Source organism: Dermacentor albipictus, chromosome 7 (genome assembly GCF_038994185.2).
Source record: "Dermacentor albipictus isolate Rhodes 1998 colony chromosome 7, USDA_Dalb.pri_finalv2, whole genome shotgun sequence".
In the NCBI taxonomy this organism is placed as follows: Eukaryota; Metazoa; Arthropoda; class Arachnida; order Ixodida; family Ixodidae; genus Dermacentor; species Dermacentor albipictus.
The window spans coordinates 135,817,176-135,840,223 of NC_091827.1; the positions used below are offsets into that span (position 1 = coordinate 135,817,176).

Genomic DNA, 23,048 nt, shown 5'->3' on the forward strand with positions numbered 1-23,048 from the left:
TAGTGGCTTGAGGTGACAGGCGGATGTCTTCGGGAGAGCATAAGCATGGTTGTTTGACTGGTAGACTATAGCAGCTGTGGGGCAGTTCAAGCTGAATGACACTAGTCACACAATCAAAGAGGGCTGTATGGCACGATTAAAAAGTCTAAGCCGAGTATAACGTCATAAGGGCATCGTTCCAAAATGGGAAACAAAACAGTACAGTCGTCGACTGATTTTCCGGACTCCAAAAATTCGGACATGCTCGATTATTCGGTCTGCTTTGCGGCACCCCCATTCTTCCCATAGACCAACAACTGCCGAAAGTTCGGACACCTTGCAACCTCTCGTCTGATTTTTCGGACACTCCTTAAGCCAACTCGATCGAGAGCACCATGCACCGATTCTGACCGGAGCATGGTTTGAATAGCTGAGCGCCATTTTTGTTTTGAACGGAGCCTCCTTGCTGCCCCACGAAGTGGAGCTACCAGAAATCCCCGCTCATCATCATCGTTTCTGTCTGGTTCGATAGAGTTGCTACAGTAGTTCGGTCTCAGCTTAGTAAACCATGTCAAGACAATCCAGCAGCTGATTTGTTTGTTTATTCGTGCACGACGCTGCGAGTAGGCTACGTTTTTCGTTTGTGCGACGGTGTCGGCGGGGTGGTGTTTGCTTTGTGTGCTGTGTCGAGGTTGCGGTGATGCAACACGACATACGAAAACACCGCGTAGAGTGTCTAATGGCGCTGACAGTGCCCACGCAGAGTGCGCTGGAGCATGCCGGCAAGCGAGTGCCGGGAGGCCTAGGATTTGTCGCCTTTCGATGTGCTCACTCCTGACACGGAAAATGTTCTGTGGGGACCTGCGCAGCGGTTGCATTGCCATTCCGGACACCGTATGATTTGACAATTTCACAGGTGCTGACGTGCTGTACTGACATGCGCAGAACTCGATGACAGCGAGATCATTCGTCAGGTTTCTGCTGCACCACCGGACGATGACTCCAGGTCGGAAGATGACGCACCATGTGCTACACTGCCGTCGCATGCGGAGCTAGTACAAGCAGTGACTGTGCTTTCAGCCGCCTACAGTGACCGTACGACCCTCTCCGAGATTCAGGCTTATCTGATTGCGCGTAAACAGAACAGCGTGCAACGGCGCATTCATGATTTCTTCAAGCCTACTGCCCAGCCCGAATAAGTGCGTGGAAATAAAGGATTTCTTTCTGGTTTTTTCTTAATCTGCTTTTCCGGACACCTGTTTATTTGGACATTTCCGCAGTCCCCGTGAGGTCTGAATATACGGTCAGCGACTGTAGTTAGGCGCCCCGCAATGCCAATGCGAAAGTGCACATACCAAGTACGGTATGTGTTCCTCCATTCGTGATGTGGTGGGTGATTGATGCAGCGGGTGTGAGAACTTTGTTCAGGCATCAGCGTGATTGGGCACTCATCCCGGATACGTGCGCACCAATGTCTATGAGTGCTGGGACACTGACGGCATCGACTAAAACGTCCATGAAGTTGTGTTTGGTCGGCAAAGTGATCAGAGGGTTTTGCAAGCAAGCCGTCAATGCAGCAACACCTCCGGGAGCTGCACCACTTAGTTTTCCAAAGACAGGTATCGGGGCTGCATCGCAAATGGTGGGCGATGAGCCTGCGGCGATGGGGACGATGGTCGAAGAGCTGGTGGCGAACAGGACTAGTGACGTTGGAATGACTATGAGGGACTGTTCCAAGGAGCACGAGCGTCACTGTGTCTGTTGCGGTGCTAATGGAGACTGGTAATGACGCTTGTTCTGTTCGGGGTGATAACTGGTGAATGGCAGTCGCAGAGGGGCGGAGACAGTACAATTCTTACAATGGCACGCAACATGACCGATACGCTGGCAGGCAAGACAGATTGGCCAATCGTCCGCAGTTTGTCACTTGGCTGGATTTCGGTAGCGTGCAGAATACCGCGGACCAGTCGATGGACCGGGGGAGTATTCTGTAAGAGTCCACCTAGTGGACTGTCCATTTCGGTCGCTGCTGAGTGGCTAGGGCCACTTGTTTCCTCTTCTCTTGTGCAGCTGCATCTACTCAGCAGCGGCTGAAATTGACAGCCCACTCAGTGGACTCTTGTAGAATAACCCCCCTGGAGCATGAGAAAGCTGTGATGCGGCAATGGCACATACAGAATGAAGTCCAACATTAGCGAGTTCTTCATGGACTGTTGCCTGCATAAATGGTGCTGTAGGTAAGTTCAGCTCACTGGGGCGGGGAAAAAAAGGCTGTAGGAGTCATGGCTTCAAGTTCTCGCCACACTATCCGCGTCGGGTCATCCAATGATAATGGTCGCTGCACTCCTAGCCTCTTTTCACAAGAAAATGTTGCAGCTGTGTTCCGCAGACGTGCGAACAGCGTTGCAATGCGGCGGCTCTTAGACTGCTCAAAGCGTTGACATTCTTTTAAAATGTCCTGTAGTGTTCACAATTTTTGCACATGAGCAGGTTGAAACCATCATCAGTGATCCCCTTCAGTGCATGCCCAACCTTGTCTGACTAGGTCATATCGCTGTCAGCCTTACGACATAGAGCCAGCACATCCTGGATGTAAGAGATGTACGGTTCTGTGGATGTCTGTGCACGCATGGCTAGTTCTTTCTTAGTGGTGCTCTTCTGCTCCACGAGACGGCCGAACAAGTCCCTCAGCTTCTGTTTGCACATGTCCCAGTCGTTAAGCTCTTCCTCGTGATTGACATGCCACACCTTCGCCATGCCTTGTAGGAAGAAGACCAGGTTAGGTAACATAATCGTCAGGTCCCATTTGTTGTGGGCACTTGTTGTAAGCATTTGTTTGTTTTCTTGATACCCTCGATAATTTGTGATTTGGCTAACTCGGAGAATTTTTTATTTTCATGAAATACAAATTAATGAGGTTTTACAGTATGAAAGAAAAGTACTAGGTATGCGCCATCTAATTCAGTAAAATTTATTCTTGTACGTTTATGCTGCAAAATATGACATATCTATTACATGAGAGGCGTTGGAGATGTGCACCTCTTTGCAACCAAATGAATTAACTTACAAGTTCCTGCAGCCAGCGGCCACAACGTTTGTGCTTGCGACCAAGACACAGTAGGTGGCCTACTAGAAGCACAAAAATGCACAAGTAATGTGCGATTAGACATAAAATTGCATCTGCAAGTAGCAGTTGCAATATATGAAGTAGTTATTTTGTAAGAAATGCTGCAGATCAAGAGCAACTGCACTGCAACACGGATGGAGTCAGACTTGTATGTTTGCACTACCCCCGTAGCATTTGCAGCATTGCTTGTCATGTATTGTGTCTCAGTGTAGTCATGGTGTGGTATACACACAGCTTTTCAGCAGGAATGCTAGTGTTTGTGTGCACAATGCTTGTTCCAGCAGAGAAAGGCCGCATGCTACCGTGGCTCCACTGCAGAGCCAATAGAGTAGAGTGGTAGTAGAACGTCTCTGGAGACCTAAGTTCTAAACTACCATGCATGAGCCCTGGATACCAGGACCACACGATGGTGCGATTGAAATTGGTATTCAGGCTCCTAAACACACAAAAAAAGCAGCAGCAGCAGCAGCAGCAGTAGTAGCGGCGGCGGCGGTGGTGGCGGCGGCCTGCCTGCGCGTAGAGTAGCCTGCCTGCGCCACAGCACCATCGCTAGCGGCATGAGCTTGTGGTTGCTGTCCTTGGCCGAACGCTTGTGTCTGCTATCCATTTGGCTGCACCCATTGCTAATAAATCTCTCAGCAAAAGTAAGATCAAGTAAGTTCTTGCACCCTACAAGATCATCCGATGCACTCGACTATGAGGTCGTGCCAGACGGCAATTCGCTATCACAGCGGCGCCACTCATGACCTGAAGTAGTCCATCTTGTACGACTTAAGTCATCCTACCAGCGCTAAAGGACTCTGGGACTATGCATAGCTGAGCTTTGGACTTCCCTTTTCGGACTGTATTACTTTGGACTTTGTTTCTTTGTTGTTTTGTTACTGTTTAATAAGTATATTTTCATTTTTTCGCTCTTCTATTATGTTAGTAGCATCGGGACAATGCTTTTTGAGAGGGTGGCATCAACACATGTACTTGTTTATCTTTTTCGGGTGATCGCTTTTCACCGTCTAACACATGTTATCGCTCAGCGCGGGACGCGCCCGTATGTATCGGAAGTTTCTTGAATGTTACCTATGGTTCTTTCTGCTGTCTGTTTTTACCAAAGCATGCACAATCTGATTGGAAGACACGCGGGCACCATAGATTACTCTGAAACCTTCGATGGCTCATGTATAAAAGCCGACACACTTGACCGGCAGATCAGAATTTGACGATTGCCAACTGTGTTCGCCGATATTGCCGTGCTTCGAGTGCAACTTGATTTTGTGGGCGCAAGTTCGCCCAATAAAAAAGTTCGTTTCGTCCTTCACAGTTTTGCTGCTGTATTATTCACCGTCACCACTACATGACACTGCTGTAGAGTAATTTGTTTTTGTGGGCACTTCTAATAAGAAGTTAGTTTGTGACTCACCCGTTGTTTCACTAGTAGTACTTCAGTGTCACTACAATGTGACCATATTTACTCGTATAACCTTTACCTTTACAAGTTCTTTATTAGTATAAGGCCTGCACTTTTTCCGATTCTTTACCGCTTGCAGACCTAACAGAAGGCATGCTTATGCCTACACACTGAAGCCTCAAGATACGCTCTGACTGCTACCTAGAATAAGGCAACCCCTAGCAGCCGACTACGAACACATAATTATTTTTGTATGTGGACAATGCTGTGAATATGTGCGAACAATCGAGCAGTTAAGTAAAACTACTTGCGATTGCAAAATCGATTTCATTGTTTCTGATAGAGCACCAACAAAGTGGAAAATTTGTTTACAAGGGGCGCGATCAGAGATCAATGTTCGGCGCATTCGTTCGGTTACTGGCACGCCCGACTGCCTACTCCGTGCCGATGTTGCCAGCTGCGGGGCGCAGCCACGTTTTTGATGACATCAAGATGACGACCCACTCCTGTCGATCATCTTGCAACCTAGCACGTCGTCTGTTAGAAGCAAAACGTGACAGGAGTTGTGAAGTTGGAGCAATCATACGCTCATTATGAGACCGGCTTCGCACGGCATGTCAGGTGAATTGGATTAGATCCAAATGGCAGCTGCAGCCGTGGTATTAGGGCGGCTAGAAGGGGAGGTGTGCATACCGGTGGCGCTTTCCTTCGGGCGCGTGTGACCCCCTTGCACACCGATGCCACCAGGGGGAATGTGCGCCTCCGCTGTCAGTTGGTCTCGGCGCCCCTTTTGGAGTGTTCCTCGCGACAATCCGTAATTCGAGGGCGAGATGCAGTCGGCAGCGAAAAAGAAGACGGAGCTTTGTGCCCGGATGTGATACTGGGTGCAAGAAAACCCCAGAAAAGGTATCTCTTCCGTGCCCCTGCCTGCAAACAAGCGTTTGCCAAACGGGATCGAGTGGTCCGAATGGTCAGGCCAGGTTCATTGAAGCTATGACGTCGAGGTCCCCTGCAGAAGTCATGAGGTTATTTTAACATAGTTTTTCTCTCAAAATGGTGCGTGATTGTTCTCTTTGGTACCGTATTTACTCACATAATGATCGCACTTTTTTCGCCAGAAAAATTGACGCAAATTCAGGGGTGCGATCATTACGCGGGTTAAATTTCCCGCAAAAACAAATTTTTTTTTCCTCCCGCGTTTGCTGCGGGTGCGGGACACCAAAACAAAAATGGCGGCCGGCGGAGCAAGCCGAATGCGCCGAACGCAATTTTTTTTTTCTCCTCGTGAGTGCATTACGTGCATTGAAACAGTTTCTTCCGTATCAGTGATGAATAATATCGTTAATATCAACAAGTTTGCAGCAATAACGTAGCCATGTCCACTTTGAGGGGACAGAAACAGATGGGCGCACTTAGCTGACAGTGACAGAAATGCATGGCCGGTGTGCTGCGGAAACTGCGGCATCTGTCTTCACTACTATCCTAACGCGGCACGTTTCCGCTAAAGGTGGGCGAATATCTTAGCTGTGTTACAAGCGTCGGTGTATGAATAGCGTACACATCTAACGTATCCGTGTAAACGTGGCTACTATCATTGCCGCGCACGATTTGTTGCGTGCTCACGAGTGCAGATGAAAAGAATCGAAAGGCGCCTCTTTTGTTTTTGTTGACCACAACCATTATAAAGCCTACCCATAATAAAGGCAAGTTTGGTTGTACCTCTTTTTGTCATGGAAGATCGGAAAGTGATGAAAGTAATGAAATGAGGCATCTGCTTAAGAATGTTGGGTGCGTGCAGACGAGTCGTTCGCGTAGCATTCGACAGATTGTAAGCGCGATCATTATTAGCTAGACTTGGCACACGACATATCGCTGCGGCAAGTTTGGGGTGCGATCATTACACGGGAAATTAAAAAAATCGAATTTTGACGACAAAATTCAGGGGTGCGATCATTACGCGAGTGCGATCATTATGCGAGTAAATACGGTATTCCAGACGAGGCAGCAACAAAGAGGCCACCCTTGATAAAACTCTTCCGTTTGTTGATGAATGGGAGGCTCACTCCAATGGGCTCGGCTTTCTTAGTAACAGTACTTCCGAGGGGCTGACGATGACCATCCATTCAACAAAACACCTTCTAAAGTACTTTACCGACAATGCTGACATCATGTACATGACGACTTCGAAACTGAGCCAAGACCGCCTAGAGCAATGTTTTGGCGTTGTGAGACAAGCGAGTGGGGCAAACAATCATCCTACCCCACCTCAATTCATTTTAGTCATAAGGTATGTATACGTGCAAGCTTGGTAAATAGTACCAATGTTTTGCAGAAGTTCGGCATGCTTAAGTAACAAATGTTGCTTGTGCACATCCAGGTGTCTTAGCTTCTAGAGCCTCACAAGGAGCCCCAAGGACGGCAATGTGTCGTCGGATGTCCTGGAGTTGTTATCTGTTGAAGAGGTGCTGGCTGAACAAGAAAGCCACAGTGAAGACAGCGTGAAGGCTGTGCCAACAGATGCCGTGCAATAGGCTGTGGACCACCAAAGTTGTGTAGAGCACCGCAGCGACGCATGGCTTAAAGTTTATTACATTGCAGGTTATGTGGCGAGAAGGCGTGTTTTCCCCACACATTGTGAAGACTGCAAAGCAGCATGTCTTAGTGATAAAGGCAATATCCCCAGAGAACTTCTATCAGAGGCATCCAAAGAGCTGGACCTTGGGGGCATTTTATATCACCCAGAATCGTCCTATAAGCTGGTAAATGCCCCTGAAAAGAAACTCACTCGTTCATTCAGTGTAACACGCTTGCATGCCAAAGCTGTTGCCGAAATATAGCAGTCAATTCGTGATACGCCAAAAATTGGTTGCCTGGACCATTCTGCTACCCTAACAGCCTCAGTTACATGTTTTTATTGCCTCACAAGGATTCACTTTTTGCTTAAAGGTGTCAATCAGCAGGGCAGTGAGAAGAAATGGAAAACACTGAAACCTTGTGTGTTGTAAAGTTTTCACTATTTCTTTACTCACTTGTAAATAAACGATTTCATGACCAGATCTGTTGTTTCACTGTCTGCAGTCATTGGAAATTGCTTATATGAGCGTCAAAATGACATGCTACAGGTGTGCAAGTGCAGACAGAAAGTGGCTTGTAAATACGTCGAGACGAATTATCAGGTGATGTCTCTTAATCTGGAGACATTACCTGATACGCATAGGGTGATTGACTACTGTACGTGACTACGTCATAGGGTGATTGCATAGGGTGAATGACTACTACGCGTGCGTCACGCATAATGATTGACTGCGCTGATCTAGAGGATGACGGTCGCATTTTCAGGGAGGCGAAATTCAAGGCGCCCGTGTGCCGTATGATGCCAGTGCGCGTTAAAGAAGCCGAAGTGGTCGAAATTATTTCGAAGCCGCCCACTAGCCCTTAACAACCTGAGCCGCTTCACGAAATGTGCACAGACAAAACGCGTTTGAATCTCGATACAGTGCGAACTGGGCCCGTAAAATTTCACAGGAGTAATGATGTGGTCTGACGTAAGATCGTTTTCATGATAAATATTTATTCTTTGACGCTCGCAGAAAGCCCGGAATATCTGAAACGGGCTCACTTTCACTTCGGTTCTAGAGATGCGGCCGACGCGAGGCTGGCAAGGCGCTCATTTGGGCTGGCTGCTTCCCGCGCCTCGGTCAACAGCGTCGCCCCGCGGCATCGGTGCGCTGTGGGGTCATGTTTTCGCCGCCGGTATTCACACCTCCCCTTCTAGCCACCCTAGTGGTATGGCACATTCAGATCTAATCCATAGTTTAATTCAAGAAAATGGCACTTGCCATGGGAACTTTGGTTGTTGCGTTGGCATTGCTCAAAGAAGAAGGAGAGCAGTTGGAGGCGCGAAACGTGTTTAAAGAGATGACAGAATTCCAGCGTCGCTTTCATTTCTCGAACCAAACAGTGTGTTGGTTGTATGGTGAACTTGACCCCATCATAGGGTGCCAGCGAGCCAGTGGAATGTTGTTGCTTCTTGAAATGTGCACCACTGTTCCCATTTTTTTTCTTTTTCCTTGCTGTGCGCCACACCACCTAAGGACCACGCAGGGAGACTAACAGTTATAAATTGTAGTACAGTAAAACCTCGTTAAGCCGTACCCGCTTAAACAGTAGTTTCGTTTTAGAAGTAGTAAAGTCAAATTCCCGACTCAGCGGCCATCGAACACAATGCGTTTTGTATGCGCATAAACCGTACCGACTTATTGCATATGCATCGGTTAAAACGTAGCATTTCCACTTTTCGTTGTGCAAACACGGCGGTGCGTCATCTCCATCGGGTGGCCCGGCAGAACAACCAGCCTCAGAGATCGGAACAACGGCCTCCAAGCGCCCTGTGCGTTTGCGCGTAAAGCCACATCAACATCAACATCATTTCAACGCCGTGCCTGAGAGCGTTGTGGCATCATGCAATCGAGGACTTGCGTCATGCCGAAGCTTTGATAAAGAAGATGCCAGATGCTCAGCAATCAGACATCATCCGTGCTGTCGAACGTGACACGAAGAAGTCGGAGCTGGCACGCGACAGGGAGCTGCTGTTGACTACTGTGTGTGGCATTTGGAATGCAAAGAAGTTGCTTGGCAGCGCTGCTGTGACCGCGAAGAGATGTCAGCTACGAGGTTCGACTTTTCGCCATCATTGCCTCTGCTGTTGCCAAAGTGTCGACTAGCGACAGTGATGAGGACTACATGGGAAGCAACAGCACGGGCGATTCAGGCCCAACAGTTGCAGAAGTTGTGCGTTACGTCCGCCTCGTGAATGTAGTCGTCGCAACAAGAACAGCACCCGGCAATGAAAAGGGCACCCTGGGACTTCTGCAGCACTCCCACACGTGTACACGGAGAATACGTAACGCCAACGAGGAATCTGCCATGCGAGTGTTTGCCGAGAAGAGGGGGCTGGCTGAAAAGCTGGCATGCAGCTTCAGCAAGTTTGAGGCCGCTGTCGTCGTGCTAGGCCGTCGCGGCATCAAATGAAAATAACACTTTTGTTGCGTGAAGTGAATACTGCATGTATTTTTCCCCTTTCATCACACTCTCTCTGGGTTACATGTTCCGTTTTTGAGAAGTAAGTGGGTGATCTCATACTAGTTCAGTTAAACAGTACTACCGTTTAGCACGTACTTTTTCTGAGCTCTGGCCAACTACGGTTTAATGAGGTTTCGCTGTACTGTTAAAAACCTGTTAATTCGGATTTCATGGGACCGGAGAAAATGTCCAAATTAACCGAATGTCTGATTAACGAGGTTTCGACAATAATAACAAAAGATATCTAAAACATCAACATACCTTTCTTCATGAAATAACTAGTTATTGTTGCTTGTTGCGAGCGAGAAGTTTGCGTGGAAAGCAAAATTTTTCGGAGTTTTTGTAGGTGGTGCAGTCTGCGCAGACTGTTGGGAGAAACGACACAGATGTCCTCTAAAACTTTAAGGGCGTCATCAGCCTTTTTAGCAGTGCGGCGTGGCACTTCATAGGTATCCATGACGGGCGCATTTTTGCTATCAGAATCGGGCTCTTTGTCGCCTAGTACACCCAGTGTTTTGTCATCGTTGAGGCGACCGGCAACGACAACATCACTATCGATGTGGATGTATTCGTCCAGCGGGACATCCGGAGGCAGAAGTCTGTCGAAGCGACTGTCATCTTCCTCGGTGTTTTGGTTCACATCCGCATCCCCGGCTTCCAAAGAACCTCCGTCATCGAGAAAGCCGCTGTGTCGTAAGCAGTTCGCAATTACTGCGGGCGGCGTGTTGCTTCACACATGCGCCACCATGTGCACTGCACTGAGCAGAATTACATCATATTTTTTCTTTGCCTCCATACAGAGCAACATGCGCTCAAGCACTTGTCTTCTGTATTGGCCTTTAACATACGGAATAATTCCTTGATCCAGAGGCTGCAGGGAAGCCATTGTGTTAGGCGGCAAAAAAAGCAGTGCCTGTAAAAAGCACCAGTATGTTTGTCAACCCCGACACATTACTGTGCGCACTACAGTTATCTAGAACAACTAGCGCTTTGCGCGATTTTGTACAAAAGTGGTGGTCCAGTTTGCGCAGGCAGGCCTGAAAGAGGGCCGTCTCATCTGCGTTAAAAATGTTGCAGGCATCATAATCGGCTAGGCGTGCGGGTAATCCTGCCCTCCAATCTTCGACCATGCCTTCATTCACAGCCCCTTTCTCACCGCACACGCCTAGGAAGACCAGGCCGTGTCTTTTCTTGAATCGGTCGATCCAGCCTTCCGATGCCTTGAAGTCTTCGATGCTGAGCTTCAGCGCGTACTTTTCGGCCTGCGCACAGATAAGGGGGCCACTCAAGGCAGCTGTGCGTCGCGCGAATTGGCAATCCATCTTAAAAACGCTTCTTAATCTTTCAAGTGTGCTGCCATTCGCAGTCTCTTCCTGTTGTCAGTGAATTTGTCGCTGTCGTACGCCTGAAGAATCTCCGCTTCATTTTTCACGTACTTGCTGAGTGTGCTTCTCTTCACGTTGAATTTATTCCTTATGACCTACCGAGGCACCCCTGCCTTCATGCCTTTCGATATTCCTACTTTCGCTGCCAAATCCTTCGCCTCATACTTCGCCCGCTTCGGCGGGACACGAGAGCACATGGTGGCGCGGCTAGGCGCGGCAACGAAGCGACGGGTATACGCACGATGTCAAGAAAAAAGAAAGTATAAACAGAAAAAAGAAAAGCGCAAACAAAATTTCACACACACACAGAAAGTTCCGCCTTCTCTGCACACGCACCTGACGCAAACTGATAAACACGATAAAAACAACAACGAAAAAAAGACTGCACAACTCCACAACCACACAACTGCACAAGCAAAAGACAACGGCAGAAATGGCGGCCAGCAATACAGAGAAAAAACATGTATGTATAGATTAGGGTTGCTAGCATAGACCAATAACTACCATGCCGATAACCATAGTGATACAGAGGTAGTGCCAAGTGCCATGCCAAAAGCAACTGCAAAGCCAGAATTACGCCACTGCCGCCGTGTTTTTTGAGACTTAGGTTTGTCTGTTATGCAGCAATAAAATAAACATGGCTGCCTTGACGTATTTCTGGCCTTTCGGCACTCCTAGCCCATGCAAGCAAGGCCTTTGAGATCGGCGCACGCTAATCGGAGATGCCATCACTGGCAGTGTGGTTTGAACACCCCCTAGTGCCACCCGATCCTATATGCCTCACGTGCTTCTGAGCTCCGTGAACTGTCCGAATTAACCGAAGTAAGACCAAATATGCCCGAATTAACGGAAGTTTCGTACCATAGGGTTATGTACATGTTCGACGGGACCAGACGGTGCGCCCGAATTAACCAAATTTCTGAATTAACGGGGGCCAAATAAGTGAGGTTTTACTGTAGTCAAACATATTACTATTTGAGAACATGTTTAAGGTTGAGTAGAAAAAAGTACATTTTTTTATACAAGGATATCGTTCATTAGAAGATGAGAAACATATCATTTTGTAGTATATTGTCTGCAAGCAGACGACAAACACGGCAAGTATACTTCTCGGGAGTTCACCGCTTGCCGATTGGCTGCTCTCTTCCTCCTGTTCTCACAAATTTTGCATAATGCACCCTTTGTGACGTTGCAGGAACTGAACAGAACGCATATTAAAAAAAGATTTCCGATTGCACCCAATATGTTGCTCATAACGCACTCCATTCAAATAAAGTTAGCCTGAAATCTAATGATGACAGAAGCCACAAGTGCATTTTGAAGTTGTTGCCCTAACGAAGACAAGTTCCTTTGTCAGCACGTTGGTTCTAGAGAGAACTCTTGTTCAAGCACTGTTACCCACTTACCAAGCCTCCACCTTCCAGTCGACCTGCATTATTTGGTTAGCTATATAGCATCACATAAAAGATTGCTTCCATGCCCCAAACTATCTGTCAGAATAATTAGTTTGTATGAATTCGCACTGGGGTATGTATTCTTGAAATTGTGTCAAGAATTGCAGTCAGCCCTTCCTATAACAAAAGTCCAACTGACAGCGGAAAATTGCATGAAATTGTAAATATCGTAAAGTTGAGGATTCTACATTTCAGTGGTAAAATTACTTTCCAGGCTCCCCGAAGAGTCCTGGCAAACAGTGCTTTCCAAGTAAACATTTATAAACAGAATTTTGCAAGAACTATTACAAACAACCAATAATTATAAGATCAAAATCCTTGCCACTTGCAGTGAGGACATGGTACAGACCACGCATGCTGCTAGGAGCCGCTGTCACAATGCATATGTGATATCATCGTTACCACAGACTGCATATGCCAGGCCACCATTCCTTTTACAATGGCACATTGAATCACAAGGTTGCGATTTCATTCAAGATGACAATACGGCATGACAACGCCGTTACAGCAAGAGGCTTTGTGTGTGTGTGTTGCCGAGCCACTCATAAGGCAACATTATGCAAGTACCATCAAAGTGAAAAACTTGTTTACAAGCTGTTGCTCATTATTGTGCTCCAATCAAATACAATTCACTTGAAATTTAATGAAGACTGAAGCTACAAGAGCATTTCCAATTCATCCATCTTACTCTATTCCATCACCTCTGGGTTATCATTAAATGCAAATACCATGCAGACGGCCTTGATTCTATGACACTAAATTTAGGTGGTGCGCAAAATCAGTTGGAGCTATTTTATGCCTACACGTGAGCTTACACCGTGTTTCAATAAGCACACAAAAAAACTTGGTAGGCATTCAAAGGAGCTGTTGGCTGATAGTCTGCGGAATATTAGATTTTTCAAATAATCGTTACCCACAGTGAAGGTCCCAGCCGTGGTTGGTGCCTTGACATGTGCAGCGTTCCCACAGTGCGCAATGCTTATCAGTACGAGATTCGACCACGTCAATCGGACCGATCCAAACGATTAACGGTATGTGAACAGAGGGAACAACAAAAGCAGCGCGTGTGGAAAGCACAGAAGCATGTGTGAAGGTCAGCCCAATTAGCCACTGGAAGGCACACTTATTGTATCAGATACACGTGTTCAGTGTTCATGCATAATGAGCTTTCTACCCACATACAGCACACAAACTTGACATGCACGCTCATGGTAGTTGCCGGCTGGTCGACCACGGATTCGAATGGCACTTCAATAGCTGTCAATCTAACCTGTACGCATCAATCACTGATGAGCCAACCTCATTAATATTATCAACAAGCTTTCTGCAATGGCCTGCAGCCCATTATCACATTGGCCAGTGGCGAATTTTTGTCACAGCCACACCTTTGATCACACTGTCTAGCCCATTAGGCCTAATTAGAGATGTGTCGTTCGGTATCGGCGACAAAAGTTATGGTTTCACATTGAATCAACACAGATCTATTCACTGCGTTTGTATGAACTTCAGAAAGCCAATGAACTGCCTCACCAACGAAAGCAGATGCATAGGATGACCACTGTTCACGGCCGCCATCTTTGCGAATGCTGTACGGTGACCCCTTGTTCCGAACACAATCTGTAGGTGCACAACGGTCTCTTTTTATAGCTTCATGTGACCCGTTGCAAGAATAACTCTGGATTTACACGGCAGGCTTGAAAATATGTGACAGTGCCCTGACCCTGGGCTGCAGATGCATTTACACAGACAGCAGATGGATGCATACAAAAAAAGGGGGGGTGCGGGGAGCGGGGTAGGTTGCGCAATCTTGCAGAGGCCTCCCAATGTGAGAACTCTTTACCATAGGCACCAACCGCAGTTGACCCGTGCAGCCCAGATGACCATGCAGAGCCGTGCCAAGCGGCATGATACACATTTAGCTGCGCAGATTGGCTGATTAAGGGCCGATTAAATCACTTGTTATAAAGATGGAAAAGCCATCCTGTTTTCTGGAAGAAAACTTTAAAGCAATAGTTTCTAAGCGATAGAAGATTGCCATAAAGCATTGTATGAGCCACTATTCAGCTGAAAGACCCCATTTGTATTTAGGACAACTTTGCTATTTCTTCAGCTACAGCGGGAAAAAAGCACTTGATTCTATTTTATAGAAATTCTATAGGTAAAAGATATTTTCCCGGCCTTGGTACATGAACTGAGTTATCAGTGCTGACATACTAATTTGGTGTTCCCTTCATTAAGAGTAGAGCATACTATACATATAGATTCATAGGTACCCAAGTTAAGAAAGCTAGCAGGACTCTTCTTAAGTAATGTGACTAGCCTCCTGAGCATGTGCAGCACTGTTCTTTATTGCACAAAATTCGGAAGCACAAAAATTGTGTTAAACTTTTCGATATTCAATACTTGATATCTACTACTCGGTATTTGCACACCCCTAGTACAAACGTTTCAGAGCAAACTTTCCATAATGGTGTGCTGCCTGCCGCAAGTGCCAGCTAGGCCTAACCAGTATTGGTTTGTCAGAGTGGCTGATCAAAGTTTCAGTTTGGTGCAGAGTGTGGCTTACAGTGACAATAATGCCACCGTCTTCAGAACAACTAGTGCTATCTATTAACGGCTTGCGGAAATTAACCAGCATGTAGGTATGCAGGTGACGCTCAGTGAAACTTTCTTTCCCCTATGTTCGCACATTAAAGGTAAGAGAGGGGGGTGCGAGCCTTACATGAGGGCTGGCCTTTGATAAGTAAATACGGTCATCACCAAGGACACAGACTGTGAGAAGAAAATCTGTAGAAAAATAAAAATTTCTCTGAGTGCATCAGGCAAGCATGCTCATGATGAATGAGAGCATGATGACAGGCTTGAGTAAAGCAATTCTACCAAGAGTTTCATGAAAAGTACAGTGGCACAGACTTGGCAGCAGTGCAGAATACTCACCAATGGACCTTTCTTCATAAACACGAACGATTCCACTTGGTCCAGGTCACCTGAGAAACAAAGGCACTATGAAAGTCACAGTAGACACTCATTCTTTCCTTGTATAATATCTAATGGCAAAGTTTACCTGAAGATGACAACACCACAAGTCTGACAATAAGTTTCAATCTATGATTTCTCGCTCTGCTACCAGAACACTTAGCTAATTTCAATGACCAACAGTGCTTGAACAAGAGTTGTCTCTGTAGGCAATATTTCAACAAGGAGTCTTGTCATCATTACGGCATGAACTGATTTTCAAAACAGCATTTATACACTGCTTTCCTAGTAGCATGTTAAGGAATGTAGTTTTTGCCTGTGGAAAAACAGTGCAGACAGCGGGAAGGATAAAACAGACAAGACAATGAACAGTTTCATCCTTTGTTTGTTTCATCTGTCTAATCGTCTGCACTATTTCGCCTGTTGAACATAAACGAACAAGCCTAGCTTGGAAACGCTGTGTAGTTGTTGCCCTGTCAAAAACAAGTGCCTTTGTCAGAACGTTGGCTCGAGAGACAACTCTTGTTCAAGCACTGTTAGACACTTACAAGCCTCCACAATCCAGTCAACCTGCCCTATTTCATTAGCTATACTGCATCGCATAAAATTTGTCTGTCGGCATATTGTTAAATTTTGTTTGTTTGAACTTACACGATGGAATGTACCGCATTTACTCGCATGATGATCGCACCCCTTAATTTCGTCTCAAAATTAGATTTTTTTTCTTTCCCATGTAATGATCGCACCCCGAACCTGTAGCAATATGTCGTGTGCCAAGTCTAGCTAATGATGATCGCACTTACCATCTGTCAAATGCTACGCGAACGACTCTTGAAGACATACCAAGTGGTCTGCACGCACTCAACATTCTTAAGCAGATGCCCCATTTCATTTGTTTAATCACTTTCCGACTTTCCACGCTTCCCTGAAAAACAAGAAAGCTACAACCAAACTTGCCTCGGCTTCATTATTTGTAGGCTTCATAATGGTTTTAGTCAGCAACATAAAAGGTGCCTTTGATTCTTCTTGTCTACACTCATGAGCACGCAACAAATTGCAAGCGGCAATGATAGTGGCCACATTTACACTGATACTTTAGAAGTGTACCCTATTTACACGCTGACGCTTGTAACGCACCTAAAATATTCGCCCACCCTTAGCTGAAATGTGCCATATTAGAATAGCAATAAAGACAAATGCCGCAGTTTCCGCAGCATGCCTGCCACGGGTTTCTGTCACTGGCAGCTAAGCATGCCCATCTATGTTTCTGTACCCTCAAAGTGGGCATGGCTACATTATTGTCGCAAACTTGCCAATATTAACGATATTATTCATTACTGATATGGAAGAAACTGTTTCAATGGACATAATGTACTCACAAGAAAAATAATTGCGTTCGGCGAGTTCGGCTTGCTCCGCTGGCTGCCATTTTTGTTTTGGTGTCCCGCACTGACAGTGGCAGCTGCCTGCTTGCTGACATGTCATCCCACAGCAAATGCAGGATGAAAAAAGAAAATGTTTCTTTTCGTGAGAAATTTAACCCACATAATGATCCCACTCCTGAATTTGCGTAAATTCTTTTGACAAAAAAGTGCTATCATTATGCCAGTAAATACGGTATTCTTCAAATTGTGTTGAGAAACGCAGTCAGCCTTCAATATAACAAAGTTGTACATGTACTTGCAGCGGAAAATGGCATTGATCCCAAATCTCATCAAGCTGAGGATTCTACATTTCAGCGATAAAATTACTTCTCAGGCTCCTAGAACAGTCCCGGCAAACAGCGTTTTCCGAGTGAATGTTTATAAACAAAAGCTTGCACCTTCAAGGGGTGTACAGTAGCGCGATTAGAGGACGGGACAAAAGAAGACACACAGGGACACACACAGCGCTAACTTGTTGGAAGTTAGCGCTGTGTGTGTCCCTGTGTGTCTTGTTTTGTCCCGTCTTTTAATCGCACTACCGTACACCCCTTGAAGATGCATTACCAACAAGCCCACATTGCAACCCTCGAGAATCTAGCAAGAACTATACCAATGACCAATAATTATAAGGTTAAGATCATTGGCACATGCAGTAATGACATGGCACAAACCACGCATGCTGCTCGGAGCCACTGTCACAAAGCATATGTGATAGCATCGTTATCCCAGACTGCATATGCTAGATCACCTTTTCTTTTACAATGATGCACTTAATTCACGACCATTGCAATTTCATTCAAGATGACAATGACAATATGACAAGCACAACCCCCCCCCGCCCCAAGCTGCTCATAAGCCAACATTATGCAGCTATGTTCCTGTTTCAAACGGCCACAGCTGCATGTAGAAGCATATCTGTGAGACCGAGCAACCAGGGCACGCCCAGCATCATTCCTATTGTAGTGCCAAGGCGGATGGCGCTAATGGTGCATTCCAACCTGACCCTGTCAGCTTTTTTACCAATTGGCCCATAAAATTTGGGCCTGAATGGAATGGAAAACTTTATTGACCTCTTTAAAGGTTTTAGCGGGTCGAGGCGGAAGTCTTCATTCTTGAAGCTTGAGTCCTCTTCAGTCATGGATGGGCCCCTAGTCCAGGGCTCCACTGAGCCGGGCCGCCTCGCACGCGTGTGCTATTAGAGCTCTTTGAGTCTCTAGCTCGCGGCTGGTGAGCCAGCTCTCCCATTGCTCCGCACTTGGTGTTTTGTGTTTGTGGAATGCCTGGTTTCTTGTACACTCCCATGTAATGTGGTATAATGTTGGCTTAGCTCCACACCACGGACAGGTTGCGCTATACTGCGTGGGGAACATCCTACTTAGTATGTGTAAGTTTGGAAAGGTGCCCGTTTGCAGTCTCCGCCATCCTGCGGCCTCCTCCTTTGTTAATGCTTTATGTGGTGGCGGATATTGATATCTTAGACCCTTATAGAGGTTTAATAGCTCTGAATAGCTGTTCCCGCAGTTGATCTGTGGACCCTCTGGGGCGGTTGACGTTCCTGCTCGGCTGGTCATCCCTCGAGCTAGGCAGTCCACCCCTTTGTTGCCCCTGATCCCTGCGTGGCTAGGTATCCAGATAATGTTATGTGTGGGTTGTCATTCCGGAACCAGCGCGGTCGCCTTGCTCCGCTTCTGCTCCTGCTGCGTTTGATTCTTTACGTAGTTGCGGAAGCTCTGGTCTTGCAGGGCTATCTTTTGATTTAGCTGCTGCATTTGCTGCGGCATTTGCTGCATGAAAGCTTTGAGGTCTTCAATTGAGGTGTTCCCCTCGCTAGTTTGCGTGCTCTCTATATGTTGCTGCGGCGGTGGTGGCGCCCTAACTGGTGAGAAACCTGCCTTTCTCATCTCTTGCATTTCCTGAATTAGGTCGTCTATTCTTTTCCTGAGCTGCCGGGTTTCTTCGTGGCAGAGCTCAAGTTCCTTTTTAAGATTACTGTTTTCGGCACAAAGCCTCTTCTCGTTTTCTGTCTGCATGCTTGTGTTATTGGTTATGTTGTTGTGCGGAGCAAAGAGCGTTTTGGGAGGGCCGGCTCCCCAGCTCACCTTAACTCCGCCGCTTTTCTTCTGCTGATTTGGCTTCGTCGTGGTCTGCTGGCCCGCGCCGCCCAGAGGTGGGTAGGACTCGTCCCTCTCCCGGCTTCGGCCCTGGCCTTGACTGTGGCTGCGCCCTCGGCTGCGGCTCCTGGATTTACTCCGGTAGTCGGTCCGTCGCTCTTGATCTTCATTCCGTAACCAGCGCGGTCGCCTTGCTCCGCTTCTGCTCCTGCTGCGTCCCCGCCGCTGCTGGCCCTGGGGTCCCCATCGTAGTTCGTTTGTCGACTTCAGGCATTGTTTGCAGTCCTTTGTGCCCGCCGCGTGGAAGCCCCCACACAGCAGACACTTGGGTGTACATTGATGATGTTCTTCCGTATCTTTCGGGCCACATTGCTTGCAAGCTCTGATTCCGGGGGTCGGGCAGACGTCCAACCGGTGACCTTGCTGGCAGCAAATATAGCAAACTTGCCGCGTTGGTCTGTATGGATAACACCACATCTCTCCCCCGTAGTACAAAACTTGCTTGGGGAGGATGGGGTCATCAAAGGTGATAACAGCTGTGCTAGATCGGCCTAGCATTCTCGCCGCTAAAATCTTCAACCCTTGCGTGCGTGTTCGTAAGTTTGTCTTGAGTTCTTCGGCGGGGGTCCCCGGGTCCGCCCCGTGAATGACCCCGCGCAGCGTTCCCTCCGGCGCCGCCACGTGCGCGTTGACTTCGTAGCTGTGCTCACCAATCTTCAGTTGCGTGATGCGCCTGACTTGCTGAGCAGCACTTTCGTTGTCTGTACTAATTATGATGATGTTTGAGCCCGTGCGGAGCCGGATGATGAGGTCTTCAGCCCTGCATCCGTGTCCGGTGGCCGCAACCACCGCTCGCGCCACTTGGTGTGTCTGCAGGTTTTTCACTGCCAGTCCCTTCAGCCGGAGGACTATCTTTAAATCATCTCTGGGGAGCAGAGGCAGTCTCCTCCTCGGTGCTCTCTCTCCCTCTCCTTGCTTGGTCACAGCTGGTGCGCCATCTGTGCGCTTCGTCGAGTCAAGGGAATTTTCATTCCCTAGCTTCTTTCCCGCCAAAAGTTCTGCTTGTCCGCTACATTGTCGTTTTCTTTGCCGCTTGGATATGGCGATCGCCCAATCCGCGTCTGTGTCCTTGCCTTGATTTGCTTGTGACATTGGTGTCGCTGGGGTGCTGCCTTTCAGGGCTTGAGTAGTTACCGCTGCTCCATGGGCGAGGGTCTCCCCAGCGGCGTCGCTGAAATCTTCATCCATAATTTCGTGTGTTTCCGCCATGAAACTTGTCGAATCATGGGGTGGTAGGTGTGCTAGGTTGGGGTTTATGACTCGAGAAATCGCTCCAGGCTCCTCTGCTGCTGGCCGAGGCTGGGAGAGCCGTGGAGCCCCGCTACCGTGTTAGGCCTAATGGGCCTAGCTTCTGCCGGCCACGTAGGGAATCTTCAAGCTCGTGTAAATCCAAAAATAGTGGACCCACCGGCTCGAAAATGGTGTCCTCGTGGTCCGTTCCGCTTCCGGCGTCGGTTCCGACCAAAATTTGGACAGTCCAATTGGGTTAGACGGGTCAAAAATCCGGGAAAACTACGGAGCGCATGTGAAGAAGCAGCCAGGGTCCCTCGATCTTCTTCTTCCTTGGGCCTGAAAGTGCACTTGCCAATGATGAATTCACTGTCTAGTGATCTTTTTCTTTCCTGTCCCAAAGGGTTCAGATATTTGCATGCAACGTGTATGGACTTTATTAAATTGCCAATATGGAACAATATTGCACCACTAAATTGCTGAAAATATGTACACTGTGTTTAAAGGGTCCCTGAAACGGTCTCAACAAATTTCATAGATGCGTAGGGTACAGCTACAGCAAGATTCACGCTACAATTTTAGTCAAGTGTCTCATATTAATGGAGCTACAAACAATTACTAGTTACCTTCCTCCCTAGCCTTGCTATTTCTTCTGAACTCATTCGACGAGTGATCGGGGCTAAGCTTCGCCTTCACTGGCTCTGCATCATAATGTGATGCCGTGTAGTCTAATGACTAATGTCTAATGACTAGTCTAATGTAGTCTAATGTGAGCCAGCGCGCGAAGCCTCTCCGACTTCTCCGCTAGCTGTCGATCCCCAGCAAGAGCTATGCAAGCAGTACATGTTGCAAGCATTCTGTCGCAGTGCTGAGCATGTCCAGTATTACTGTAACTGCAAGCGAGCTGGGCATTTCGATGGATGGGCGGAGGTGTAAACTAAAGCCCCTCCAAACTATTACCGCTGAGAGGAAGGAGGCTTTAGCGTAAACGTGACTGGCCCTGAGTGACCTAAGCTCCTCAGATAAAACCGGTTTTCTAGGTAGTGCCACTCCTCCTCCTCTACTCGTTTCTTCTTCCGACCTCCTCCTCATCATTGTACAGAAGCACCCACAAGAAAGCTCAAAACTTATTGGGGCACACAGAAAAAATATTTATTATTTACTTTCACATCGATTATAATTATTTCTTTCATAAAAGCATCTTTTCACACATAAGGTAACTATTTGTTTACTTTCTTGTAGGAATTATGTTATATATATAACCAGTGATTTCGCGGCAGCAGCAGCGGCAGGGAAACACTGAATCTAAGCCTGTGCTCTGCTTTTTGCAGTCAGGAACATCGACCTTGGCCTATCATCACATCGAAGTGCATGCAGAAGAGCTTCCGCACCACCCTGGCCTGCGCACAAGAAGCTAAAGTTTGGACTGCCTGCACGCATCTGTGGCGCTCGTCACCAGCATCTCGAGTATAAAGGCTGCTCATCCTGGCGTAGCAGCATTTAGCGGCAGCAGCAGCGGCAGGAAAACACCGAATCTAAGCCTGTGCTCTGCTTTTTGCAGGTTGGTACCTTTCTGTACGACTCCCTTCTGAGTATATACTATTGCTGCTGCTGCCGCTGTCATTAGACTACTACCAGTGCTTATGTGTTACATGTCTGACTATATGCTCTTTTTTCTTATTGTATTTTTTGTAGAAACATATTAAGTTGTATACATAGCAATGAACACGAAAGAAATTTGTTGCTTTTTCTGCGAAGCCAAGTTTGAACCTACTGAGGCAGTGATAGTATGCACCGACTGCGAGCACCGATTTCACATTGGAGATTGCTCTGGCCTCACAGAAAAGCAGTACAAGAGCAAATTAGCGTCTGCTAGGCAAAAGTGGTCATGTCTCACCTGTAAGGCCTCGAAGAACGTGAAAGAAGGCCAAAAAGTTGCAGCCAGTGCCGATGAGATTACGGACATTAGATCACTGTTGCTTAGCATTAACCGAAAGCTGGACGAACTTATGCCCCTTAAAGAAACAGTGTCTAAAATTGAAGAATCAGTTCAAATGATGTCAGAGAAATAGGATGAAGTTCTTGAACAGGTGGCCACACCCGAGCGGGAAACAAAGGAAATTCGGAAACGAGTGGACATGCTAGAACAAAAATCTAAAGACACAGCTGGTGAGACGGTTCAAGTGCAACTGGAGCTACATGAACTGGAATGGAGAAATCGAAGGCAAAACTTAGGATTTCATGGAATTCCTGTCTCTGAGCTAGAAAATCTTCTAAACAAAGTGAATAGTGTTGCTGACATGATAGAAGTTCCCGAACTCACGGAACTAGACGTTAGTGCCATACATCGCCTTCCAGCAAGACCTGGCAAGATCCCCGGTGTGATCATTAGGTTCACAAGGCAAATGGCACGAGATCAGTGGTTTATGAACAGACATAAATTGAAGGAAAGTAACCCCAGTATCTTCGTACTCGAAAACCTGACCAGTCACAACAGGCACTTACTTGGTATGGTAAAAGAATAGGCCAAAGAAAAAGGGTATCGTTACGCGTGGCTCCGAAATGGCAAGGTATTTCTGAGGTGGGCGGATGGCGACCGAGCACTTGTGATACGAAATGCACACGACCTTCCTGCTTAGTTTATACTTTCATAATTGCACATTGTTATGTTAAAGGTGCAGTATGACACAACATAGATATTTTCTTCCGCAAGAATTAGATGCAGCTGGCGTAACCAAACATAAGAATTCCTTGAAATGCCTTCACTTGAATGCGTGCTCGCTCTGCACTAAACTAACATATATCATGGATTTCATCT

General features: G+C 47.1%; 1 protein-coding gene across 7 annotated transcripts in view; it reads right to left on the bottom strand.

The window, feature by feature from the left end:
- Positions 1–23,048, bottom strand: part of LOC135911547 (saccharopine dehydrogenase-like oxidoreductase) — a 420,598-nt gene that overhangs the window by 173,497 nt on the left and 224,053 nt on the right. For all 7 annotated transcript variants that reach the window (XM_065443875.1, XM_065443876.1, XM_065443874.1 and 4 more), the window contains exon 5: positions 15,367–15,416. In XM_065443875.1, the coding sequence (XP_065299947.1) occupies positions 15,367–15,416 (50 nt within the window). The remainder of the gene's footprint in view (positions 1–15,366; positions 15,417–23,048) is intronic.